This window comes from Brachycentrus maculatus, unplaced genomic scaffold (assembly GCF_059751285.1).
Source record: "Brachycentrus maculatus isolate JH-2025_06_01 unplaced genomic scaffold, ASM5975128v1 h1tg000097l, whole genome shotgun sequence".
Lineage (NCBI taxonomy): Eukaryota > Metazoa > Arthropoda > Insecta > Trichoptera > Brachycentridae > Brachycentrus > Brachycentrus maculatus.
In genome coordinates this window covers 1455962-1468539 of record NW_028280851.1, presented here as the reverse complement: position 1 = coordinate 1468539, position 12578 = coordinate 1455962, and the positions used below count along the sequence as shown (strand labels likewise).

The 12578-nt window shown below is 32.6% G+C and overlaps 1 protein-coding gene across 1 annotated transcript in view; it reads right to left on the bottom strand.

The window, feature by feature from the left end:
• sens (senseless) overlaps positions 1–12578 on the bottom strand; it is a 32991-nt gene that overhangs the window by 11483 nt on the left and 8930 nt on the right. Inside the window, exon 4 of the mRNA XM_088258533.1 lies at positions 9072–9439. Within this exon, the coding sequence (XP_088114659.1) occupies positions 9072–9439 (368 nt within the window). The remainder of the gene's footprint in view (positions 1–9071; positions 9440–12578) is intronic.

Sequence of the window (12578 nt, the reverse complement as noted above, 5' to 3'; positions counted from 1 at the left end):
TGATCGTTAATTATTATATATAGAGGCATGATATAAGTTGCAGGTACCAATTCGTGACTAGGTATCGTAAGCCCTTTAAATGCCCAGACTTGAGAAATAATCAAAAAATGTAATATACTTTTTTAATAATAATAATAATAAAACCCTTATCCGCACCCCAATGGTGCATAGGGCACTGTGTCTTATAAACGCAGTGTTATCATGATCGTTTTACTTATGAAGGAAAGGTGATCAGCCCTCCGTTTCAGGTACCAGTCCATGGTAATATTGAATAAATATTACAGTGAAAAAATCAATTATATTTATTTTTACCCCCCTTGGGAATCGAACCCGGAACCTCCAGAACGGTAGCCGAGCGTGCTGACCATTACACTACGGAGGCGGACATATACTTTTTTAGTCGTCTACATAAAATAAACATTGTAAGTGTAATTATTTTTTTGCATACGTTTTGTCGTAATTAAATAAAAGCGTACTCATTATTTCACGTGATGTCGGCGTATTATACTGTTATTACAACTGTTGTATTTTCATCTGTTGAATTGTATTTCTCGGATTGTCACTCTCGATGTACAATATGTGTCGTATGTGCGAGTATGTACGCGCATCAGTAAATCTAAGTAGAACAAATAATACACATCGCGACATGGGCTAATTTACAGTAACTGGTCACATCTCTTTCTGGCATCTGATAACACGCATGTATCTGGTAGTGCAGTGTTTCGCAAACTTTTTCTGTTCAAGTCACACCTGCCAAATCAATACATTTTTGAGGTACACCAAAGATAACAAGAAAGTTAATTTAACATTGATTAATTATTAAAATTAATACTAATGATTAAAGAAAACACTTGTTTTTTACCACTTGAGTTTTATTAAAGACTACATGTTTCAGAAGTTAAACTTCCATCATTCAGGTCTGTATAATAATAATGAGTTATTATACAGACCTGAATGATGGAAGTTTAACTTCTGAAACATGTAGTCTTTAATAAAACTCAAGTGGTAAAAAACAAGGGTTTTCTTTAATCATTATAACATGTCTTACCACAAAATTAATGCCGAAACAATAAATAAAATTAATACTATGTGAAAACACATATCACATATAACTTTCAATGCAAAATTAAGGCCTGCTTATCTGAGCACAGGTGATCAAAATTTTGAGCAATTATTAATAAGGCTGCTCTCATCTCTTCGTCGTTGTTTTTATTTTAAGCAGATTGAGTCGAAATTCCCAATTCGCACAAGTAAGTCGTGGCAAACGGTAAAATAATTGCAATAGCACGCTTTGAAAGCAGTGGGTATTAATTTTTTATATGCAGCCAAAGATGTGTTAGATCTGTTTCGGAAATTTTCAGTTTTGATGTCCGATCAGTTTTAAGCTCTACGAATTACTAATTATGAGGTACTAGGCGAAAATCTATATTCACAGTATTTTTACATAATGCAAACTATGCCATGTTCTCTCCGATTCCGCGGCTTCACATGTTAGTATAGATTTATCTTTTGAAAGTATAAATTTATTTAATATGTTGTTATCCACCTTGAAGTCTTTCTCAGCATTTCTTCTCCATGTTATAATGTATAAATTTAAACATTGTGTTTCACTCTCTCTCGCTGCTCGCTGATAGTGTGTGAAGGAGGCGTGTATTTATCAGTGCTTACTATTAGTTATTTTATTATTATTTTATGTTTGAGACTTTTTGTTTCTCTATTAGTGTATTCATTAGTGTGTTTTTATATTAGATATAGTATATATGTATTATGTTAAAGGCATTAGCCGTTCAACAAATAAATAAATAAATTCTTCTTGCTCGTTTATCGGTAAGTGACATTTTCCGCGGCTCACCAACCACCACGGTACACCAGTGTGCCGCGGCACACACTTTGCGGAACACTGTGGTACTGAACGTATCCTATATAAGTGTAGTTATTACTTTCGAATGTGGTAACATTGGTTGCGTAATTATCAGCTGTCTAAACAGGTGATTGTAATATAAAAATGTCTGATATTGAAATTAAACAGGCAAAATCATCTATTTGGGAAAGAGTATGATATGTTCAAGCTGTTCACACACATTACTGACAACATTCAACGCCAAAGATGCTATCCGATTTACAAACATTGCTCACCACACCTCACACACTCATATTCGTGGGCTAGTCGATACTTCGCGCAACCTATTTTCATATAATTTTTGACATCTCATCAAAGATGAAGAAGAATATGGAAGTCTGGGCTAGCGACCGTCCTAGGCTGGTTTAAGTGATTACTTTACACACGTGTAACATTCACAAATCCTACCCATTATTGACAACCACATTTCTCAAATTCTTTGAAGTTCTATATATATGAACCAATTATGAAACATTATTCTTGAATCACCAGAACTTCACAAGAGACATCTCGGCTGTCCAAACTCAAAACACAGTAAGGGACATTTTTTTTGTAGGACTTTTTTTTGCATTTTTGGACTAAGTAGATTCTACTTATTACAAAAATGCAAAAAAAACTTACTACAAAAAAATGTCCCTCACTGTGTTTTAAGTTTGGACAGCCGATCTATTAGTAAGATGAAAAGAAGCTTTTTATTGAGCGGAAACTCTTTTGGCACGATCAGGTATGCCAAATACTTGAAAACGGTCAGGTTAGGATCGAAACAATCGGTGGGTGTGTATGAGGAGATGCATGAACGTGGAAGAGGCGAAGAATGTTTGCAAAGACAGAGTGGTGTGGCGTTCTATTCTCTCTGCCTACCCCTGCGGGGAAGCGGCTTGGTGGTTAGTAAGTTAGTTAGTTAGAAACTCTTTTATTAGTATGTGAGGATGTCCGGATCCTGGATTATAATCGCACACATAAGAAACGCCAGAAATTATCATTTTCATTTTTAACATTAAAGCTTATAATTTGACCATATAATTTATTTACAGCATTTTGAGTGTGTCCAAATACACAATAATGTGTCATGGAGTTCTTCTGCTAAAATCTTATTGCGGTATGAAGATCACCGTTTTTTAATTCTAATATCAAACTAAATGTAGCAAGATATTTCCACTATTTTGAGTGTGTCCAAATACTTGTTTACAAATCTGAGTTTTTTCCCTTGAAACAGAAATCTCAGATTAGTGAACAAATATGCATTTTTTTCTCTTATCCGTACCCAATGGTGCATAGGGCACTGCATTATACAAATGCAGTGTTATCTTGATCGTTAACACATGAAGGAAAGGTGATCAGCCCTCCGCTTCAGGTACCAGTCCAGAGTAATATTGAATAAATAATATTGTACAAAAAATCGTCTTTATTTATTTAACCCCCCCTGGGAATCGAAACTGGGACCTCCAGAACGGTTGCCGAGCGTACTGACCATTACACAAAGAAGGCGAACTTCACTTTACAATACAATATTTTATCCAATCCCGTCTCTGACAGAGAATACAAAAAAGCGTTTAAGAAAATTTGGGTTATTTTACTCTATAATTTATTAACAAACAGTTCTAATTGCACCCTTTCATTAATTCTAGTCTAGTTTAACTAATTAAGTCTAGTCTAGTTAGTCGTAGCGTGATAATCTATTACTTCCACTGCCATCTACCTACTTTAGTAATTATATCGTTTTAATTTGTGACATTTAAAGGCACGAATATTTCATTGCAATTAGTTCTGTAGATTCAGATTTTCCTTAATCACGGAATGGAGATTTCAGTTCTGAACCCAGATATTAGATTAATTGGAGCTTTCTGGTATTAGACATCCTCACGCTACTTCGGGTGCTTTGCTTTTAATTTTTGACGGTCAAGATAATTCTTTTTTTAGATGGAAATTGCATTTATTATTTACCGTGCTTATTATGGACAAAGTTTATAGTTTTTTATAATATTTATATTATTTATCATTTTTTTTTATAGTTTATTTATTTTTATACTCAAGTGGTAAAAAACGAAGTGTTTTCTTTAATCATTGTAACATGTCTTACCACAAAGTTAATGCCGAAACAATAAATAAAATAACTTTATAGGTCATTAAGTGATTCAAACTTCATATAATTAACTCCTAATTAGAGATAATCCAGATTTATCTCAAATCTCAAAATATTTTAAACTAAGTGAGATAATTCGAAATTATTAGAATAAATTTTTATGCTGATATTTCTTGATCGAACTGCATTTTAAATAATGAAATAACAATTTTATATTTATTTTCATTTTTATTTTATCAGGTTTCGTCGCTACCAAAATCATCAGTCTCTTAAGGCTAGACATTGTCAGTGCTAAGATACGCAGCGCCTACATTGTAAGTCAACATTTATATCGTGGTGTGACCCTAGTCTTTTTCTACAATTTATCTTTGATTTGAGCTTTGATCATTCCCTTTCCATTTTTTCCTCCCGCAGTCTTCCAGGTATTTTCACAAATTTACAAATTTTGTATAGACTTTTCGTTACTAGGCTTAATATTAACAGGTATGTGAATGTGTCCACCTCCGTAATGTAATGGTCAGCACGCTCGGCTACCGTTCTGGAGGTCCCGGGTTCGATTCCGAAGAGGGGTAAAATAAATATAAGTGATTTATTCACTGTAATATTTATTCAATACTACCATGGACTGGTACCTGAAGCGGATGCCTGATCACCTTTCCTTTATGTGTAAACGATCAAGATAACACTGCGTTTATATGACACAGTGCCCTATGCATCATTGGGGTGCGGATAAGGGTTTTATTATTATTATTATGATCTAACAACAACTTTATAGTTTTTCCCACTTTTATTTTCTTTGACCAGCGATATGGTTTCGTCGTTACCGACATCATCAGACTGGTGTCATCAGACCAGTACCAGGACCAAACTTACTAAAGATTTCTGTAGTTTTCAAAACTAGTTAGTTTACATTAATAAATATAAGTGATTTTTTCACTGTCATATTTATTCAATATTTCCCTGGACTGGTACCTGAAGCGGAGGGCTGATCACCTTTCCTTCATGTGTAAACGATCAAGATAGCACTGCGTTTATATGACGCAGTGCCCTATGCACCATTGGGGTGCGGATAAGGGTTTTTTTTATTTTTAATTCATGTGAAAACGAATAATGGTGTTTTTTTTATATTTTCGTAAAAGCAAATCATAATCGTACATTGATAACAGTTGTGTAGCATTCAAATGTTCAAAATATGTACTTAGATGAAGTATAAATCGCGAGTGTTTACTCCTTCTTTCAGTCATTCTCATCTACATACTAAGTAATTCAATGCATACTCAGCTGCACATTTTTATATGCCACCATTTTCATTTTGGGAGACGCAATATCTAACGTCATCAATGATCTTTTGATTCTCAATTGACGATAGCTGGAATTACTATTGTTTTAAATTGTATTTATTTTATATCAAACTTGATAATGACGCGCTTGGCAACAAAAAATAAAATGGAATTTTTTATTTACTGTACTCGTAAGTGGTAGGTTTGTTTCACATCACTTCTTCAATCAAGTTTCCGCGATCCCATCGGAATGTTTTGACAATGAAAAATAATATATCGGCATACCAATGTCAATAATGATGACATATTTTGGCGTATAAGGATAAATGAAAACCAAATGTATAACTACGCATTAAACTGTGATTACTCAATACATTGTCGCCAACCCATTTTAATATGACGAATAACCGCGAAAATTCTTCCGATTCTTAACTTTACGTTTACAAGGAAGAAAAAAATAACTTAAAATATATTTTTAACTAGACGTACCCAGTAAAAACTTTGATAATTAAAAAGATAGTCACCAACCACCATTTCAATACAACGGTGATAATTTTTCCTTACTTATAAACTAGATGTAGCCAGCCAATGTTAAATGTTAAATAATAAGGATATATAAAAACATACGCGTATTAGAATACGTGTATGTTTTTATATATCGTAGAATGTAACGTAGTGTCAAAATTTCAATATATTCAGTGAATAACATCAGGAGACCCCATTTTATAGTTATTTTTTATAGATTATATATTTCAAAAAACAAAACATCCTAATTTCTTTAATGAGCTTAATTTTTTTTAAATGTAACAAATAACATTTGTGTCGTTCATAAAAATATCAATTATAATGTGCGATTATCATTAAAAAAATATACATATCCAAAATTTACTTTACCATCATTGATGTATTGGAAATATAAAACTTAAATTACATAAATATTACGGTAAAATAATAGTACCATTGAGAGGAGTGATGTTTGAAACGAAGTGTAGCGTAAGAAAAAATAATCACACAGGGTACATAATATGTCCCCTGTGAGTTTTCATTTGAGATATTATCTCAAATAATATTGTTATTGTATCATATTTGAACAAATTATTTTGTGTTCGTAATTTAGTGAATTATATTGCATTAAAGGGAAGTGCATAAAATTGTACATAATTCGCAATGAGACAGATAGTGAGTAATGTTTTCACAGCCGAAGCTGTGTTTATTCAGACATTTGGCACACATTCATTTGTACCGGAAAGTGCATACCTTATTGGCTTATGAAAATCCACACAGATGCATCCATCTTGCCGCATAAATTAACAATAAATCCATTTGCACAGAACTGCAAACTCCTCGTCTTATTTACTAACCTAACTCAAAAACAGAATTAAACCGAGGCTGATTAAATACAATGAATATTAATGTTCTGGGATAAGCGAACGAGACTGCAATTGATTTTTTCAAAGTCGCTACAACCTTTAAAATATTAACGACGCACGAACAATGGAGAATCGAGGTGTGTTTAGTTAGTGAAACAAATGCAAAATCCTCAACAGAATGCAGTTTTAATTTTGTGCATAATATGTAAGTCAATTAGCATTCCCCTCAAGGCTAAATTTAATAAGTACCATTAATATTATTTAATTTATTAAAAGACACAGGTGTACGAGTATTTACTTTGATATGTGCATTTATTATTTTATTCATTATAATAACTGAATATGTTTTGTCATCTTTAGTAGGTGTACTAATTTGACATATTATAATTTAAATACGACTATGAATTATAATTTGTGTTTAATTACTCCATTGAAATTTTCTAAGCTGTTTTTTTTCTATCCATTATCTTTAAAAATGTTTTTAGTGTAATTGTTGGTCTTATTATATAAGTACTTTCGACATATGGTATAATGACACAAAAATATAGGTATTGACCATGAAAATCTTAGTAAAATTACGTGAATGTCACGTAAATAATGCACTAGTTTTCCTTTGTTAGTTTTTTCTTAGTTTATATAAAAGTTTATATGACTACGGGTGTGCAATCTCGAGTGGCATAAAGTTCCTGTTATCCTTCTTTTTCTATCTCTTATTGCTCCTTTGTTTTCCTTTCCCTTATAAAAAATGTTTACATTTTGACATCTCAACATCGATGAAGAAGAAAATGGATGTTTAGGTATTTACGGGGCTTACGCTTGTCATACATAGGCTGGTTTTAGTAATCACTTTATACGCGTGCAAAATCCAGCCAATGACAGGTCGCAAGTCCTGTAAACACTCTGACTAATATATTCTTCTTCAACACTTTCTGCCCTGTAGCAGGTAAATATTAAGTTAAAAATATGCCGCTTTCACTAGGATATAGCACATTTTCTGGGCATTCTGAAAATTGACGATTTTTGAAATATGACGTGGTTGAAAGGAGTGAGCGATATGATAATCCAAACAATTTTTTTATGTTAGTATTTAAAGAAAACAAAGACATTGTGAAATAATTGACGTTTGTTATAGCAATCTGTTCAATTAATCATATATGTAATGTTTAATGTTGGTCTGCAGAATCCAGACAGACATATCGTGCAATAAATAATTAGATTATAAATAACAAGAGTTATGGAATAGCAAATAAATAATCTGTTCATACGTTTTTTTAAATGTCAGGACTAGCGTAGGATGTAGCGCCCCGTAACTCACTGAAAACGCAAGGGAATATACGAATTATCCGGTACTGATTAGGAAGTATTTTCCATTTCAGTCTAAAATTGCAGCTTAGATGACTAGAACTAAATTATTCTTGATTTGCTTTTTAACGAAATAACTTATGAGCAAGGTTTCTCAAATGGAGATGAAATATTTACATTTTTTTGTATATAAAGGAAGCATGAGCATCCCATTCTTCTAAATCTATGAACTGAGAATTGTGAAAGAACATGTAAAAGAAATCTACCAGCGTTGCAGTTATACATACAAGTTTCAAATAATTAAAGCGATATAAATTAAAAAGTAAGCAGAAGAATGTTATAAGAGTGAATTAAGTGCTCATTTATGCCAGCTAAAGCAGTCCTAAACCCTGGGATGCTCAGAATTTTATCTTTTTTCAATAAAAAGAAACTACTTTTCATTGTATGCAAATATAAGAGTCTCTGTTAAATAAAAGCTTTCTCCAATCCAACATAGATGGCTGTTGTGAATTCGTATGTACTGTGCCATAAGAATGATCAATATATCTAAAAGTTTCAAAAAAATTAGTAGTGTGGTTGTCAACTATGAGTACAATGGTAAATATTTCGCTCGTGTAAAATTATCTCTTGACCAGCTTATGGCAGGTCATAAGCTCTGTGAATTCTCAGACTTTATTATCAATATTCTTCTTCAGCTATTTTGCTTTGTCAAAAAATAATAATGAATACATTAAACTAACTTATGTAGATTGATAACAACATATTTAATAAAAGCGTCATCTATCGATGGAAAATGATAATTTACTAGTTTATAAAATATTGCACAGAATAATTTAAGCGAAGACTCAATCCGCATTCATTAAGATAATAATCGTACTGAAATACTGAAACGACAACAAAGTAGAGAATGGTATACGCATGTAAGGAGAATGGAACCGTCCAGACTCGACCGCATTGCACTGTACAACTAACCCCATAGACGATTCCTGGACAGACCACCAAAGAAATGGATTGCCAGCTGGCATTCAACATCCTAGAAGGATACCTCTTAAAATAATAATAATACTTCTTAAAAACAGGCCAAAAGGCTTACTCCAAGCAGAAGAAGAAGAAGAAGAAATACTGAAAAATCTTACCTGAAAGTTTCTTCCACTGGAAGTTCCATTTCTTCCGCTGACTTTTCCTACAAATACGTCTCCTTTCCCCACGGACATCGTCGTGGAGATGCTTCCATTCTCAGGCTCTGTGTCCCAGCTAGCTGATGAGGAGCAACGTCTACCGAAGCCGTTGGAAAGGTCCCTGGACGATGGACCGAGGTCCAATACCGTGCCCGTGGAGTCTGGACGGCTGAAGGCGTCAGGGCTGGAGGTTTGGCGATTGGCGTATTTGTAATCTGAGTACTTGGTCTCCTCTTGCTCGCACAAACTACCAGGGGACCATATTCCACTAGGACGAGTGGAACTGTTTCTGTGCTTTGTACTCAAATTGAGGGGGAGTTCATCATCTGTGGATAAATTAAAATATACATTGACGGACTGCAGAAAGCTACTGTGTAATTGTAACACGAATTGACAAGAATCTATATTATATTGGTCGTACCTAATATCATTTTATTTCCATTTTCTGAAATTTTCGTGTATAAACTTGGCTGTTTTAATGAATTTAATGTTTTTTACTCTATTATTTATTTAATTCTACCCTTTACTGGGTCTTGAAGCTCTATAATAATAAAAACATACAACAGGAAGCCTATTTTGATACAAGCAGTAACTTATATGTATATTGATTATAAATTATTCGTAAAATTGCGGGTATAAGTATGTTTGTTAAATAAATGATTAAATAAATAAAATGAAAACTGAAAACCAAATGTGCTTTTTGTTTCATGTAAAGCAGGGTTTTATTATCAGCACATTCAAAAAATGTTGGAATTGGTGGTATAGTTTTAAAAACATATCTGTTGAAATGATTGAAAAAAGCACGGATACTGCAGTTTAATTATTATACAGTTATTTGTAATTACTGATAACAGTAAAAACACGAAAAGGATACAACCGATAGGATTGGTAATTTATACGCGATAGCGACAATTATATCGGAGTATTCAACATTCAACCAAAGAGAAGTGCTTTATTTCCCTAGACGGAGCTGAATATTTACGAACGAAATCGCAAAACACAGATATGACTGCATTCCTAGAAAAGGTACTTTTATCGCATTTTATATTTACATTTAAAATGGGTTATAATTTATCACGTCGTTAGCTGAACAAGTTAACTAACTGTCCATGTCTTAGTGAAAAATGGGTATTGTCAGTTACATCGTCATCAGAAAACAAAGGAAATGTAACAATTTATTACTGTAATAGGTTGTAAGCCCTGTAAATACCCAGACTTCCATATTTTTCTTCATCTATGTTGCAATGTAAAAATAACTCGATAATAATAAGCAGAAAAATCTTTTGTGAACATGGATTTGGATACATCCAAAATGTTGTGAATATGTATATGTATATTATATGTCTTTACTTTGAGCTTTTCCACTAAGGTCATCTTTATACATTCAAATATGTATATTTCACTCATATATCTACGAATACAGTCGCCTAGTTTTATTTAATAAACTATCAAGATACATCCAATTTGATCTGATGTGGTCCCCTATATAACATTCACAAACATATAATTTCCCTACTTTTTTGTAGACCTAAGCCGTCCGTTAAAAAAATAAATCAAGTTATGTTGAAGTGTGCTGGAACGCAAATATTTTTACTCAGAGTAAGCGATACTAACCAAGGGACCTCAACCCGACATTAAGTATCTTCATTTTGCCAAACACCGTGTTCATTTCCATATATTTAGGTTGGCACTATTGTGTACTGCTTGTTTGATTTTTATGGAACTAATTTCCATAAACCTTCAATTTGTCTTCGGTTTTTGGAATCAATCGTTCGAGGGGTGTAAAGCAGTAACTAGTTAATATACAGTAAGTAAGTAAATAAGTGAACTCTTTTCTTATCAAGAAATTCACGCAGTAATTCAAACCTCAACTTGTTAAAGTGCTTTAAAAGGAAGTGACAATCGCCCGTTGATAAAGACCTGAATATTTAATAGGTAAATGACATCAAGACGATTTAATTATCAACACTCTTCATTTAAAATTGCATTCAGTTGTTATAACATGTTTATTTTCTAAGGTAAAACCGGGCAGTAAAAAAGGTTAATTTTACATTTATTATGTAGAGTTGTGGCTAGTGTCAAGATTTTTCAGAGTCAATTTTTGTCAGAGTCAAACCCACTTTACCATAATTTGATGCCTATTTTTGATAATGAGCTTCTTAGGCTTACAATAATAGTATGAAAGTGAAATACTTGTGTTTACAATAAAACTTTTAACCCTTATCCGCACCCAATGGTGTATAGGGCACTGCATCGAATTGACGCAGTGTTATCTTGATCATTACTTACATGAATGCAACGTGATCACTCTTGCGCTTCAGGAACCAGTCCAGGGTAATATAAAATAAATATTACAGTGTAAAATCACTAATATTTATTTTCACCCCCCCTGGGAATCGAACCCGGGACCTCTAGCATGGTAGCTTAACACGCTGACCACTACACTACGGAGGTGGACAAAAAAACACAACTACTACAACTGTTTATAATAAAAACACAACTAAATTTGTTTTATTTTAAAAAAATGTATAATCCTTTTTAATATTTATGCATAAAATAAAATAACACCTATGTGCTGTAGTTTTTTCTCCATATATTATATATTATTCGACCAATGACTGGGTTTCATCGTTACCGACATCATCAGACTGGTGGGAGGTTAGAAAAAAAAATATTTTTTACACACAACAAAGCAGGAAAATCCATGATTTCATATAAATTTACACAATCTTTTATATTTCGTATAATTTTATAAAGTTAAACGTAAGAAAATCATAATTTTATTATCTGATTCGGCTGTCGATTTGTTGTAATATGGCTACATTTAAAATTGTAATTTAACTTGGAAAATACGACTATTTCTAAAAATCGTTTCGATGCATTCCGCATAATTTACACATACAATGTTTGAAAATTATCCGGAATCCACCAAAACATATGTCACAATAGTTTTTAAGAAATAGGGGTATTTACCAGGTGAAATTTAAATTAAAAATACAAACACATCGATATTTAAATGAACTATCGATTCAGTCACGTAGGTATGAGGTACAGATACTCGTACATATATTATTCAATTAATAATTTTATTATTTTTTATTGGATATTTTACAGATTAGTTACATAAATACATTTATAATAATCAATAACAAAAAACAGGTATTGGTAACATTCCATTTACAAAATGTATTAATAATTAAAAATATAAATACCTAGAAGAGAGGTGGGAGGGAGGAAAAGGGGGAAAGGAAAAGATCAAAGCTCAAGTCCAAGACAAATTATGTGAAAATTGGGACACACCACGATATGAATATCAACTTACTATGTAGGTGATCACGGTGATGATAGAATGTCGAGTAGAACATATCAAAATTCCTATATTCATCGTTGACCAATTTTGATGAACGATTAATATAGGGACATTGTTTAGAGTTTGTTCTACTCGTGGAAAGCGCTAAAGTGTCA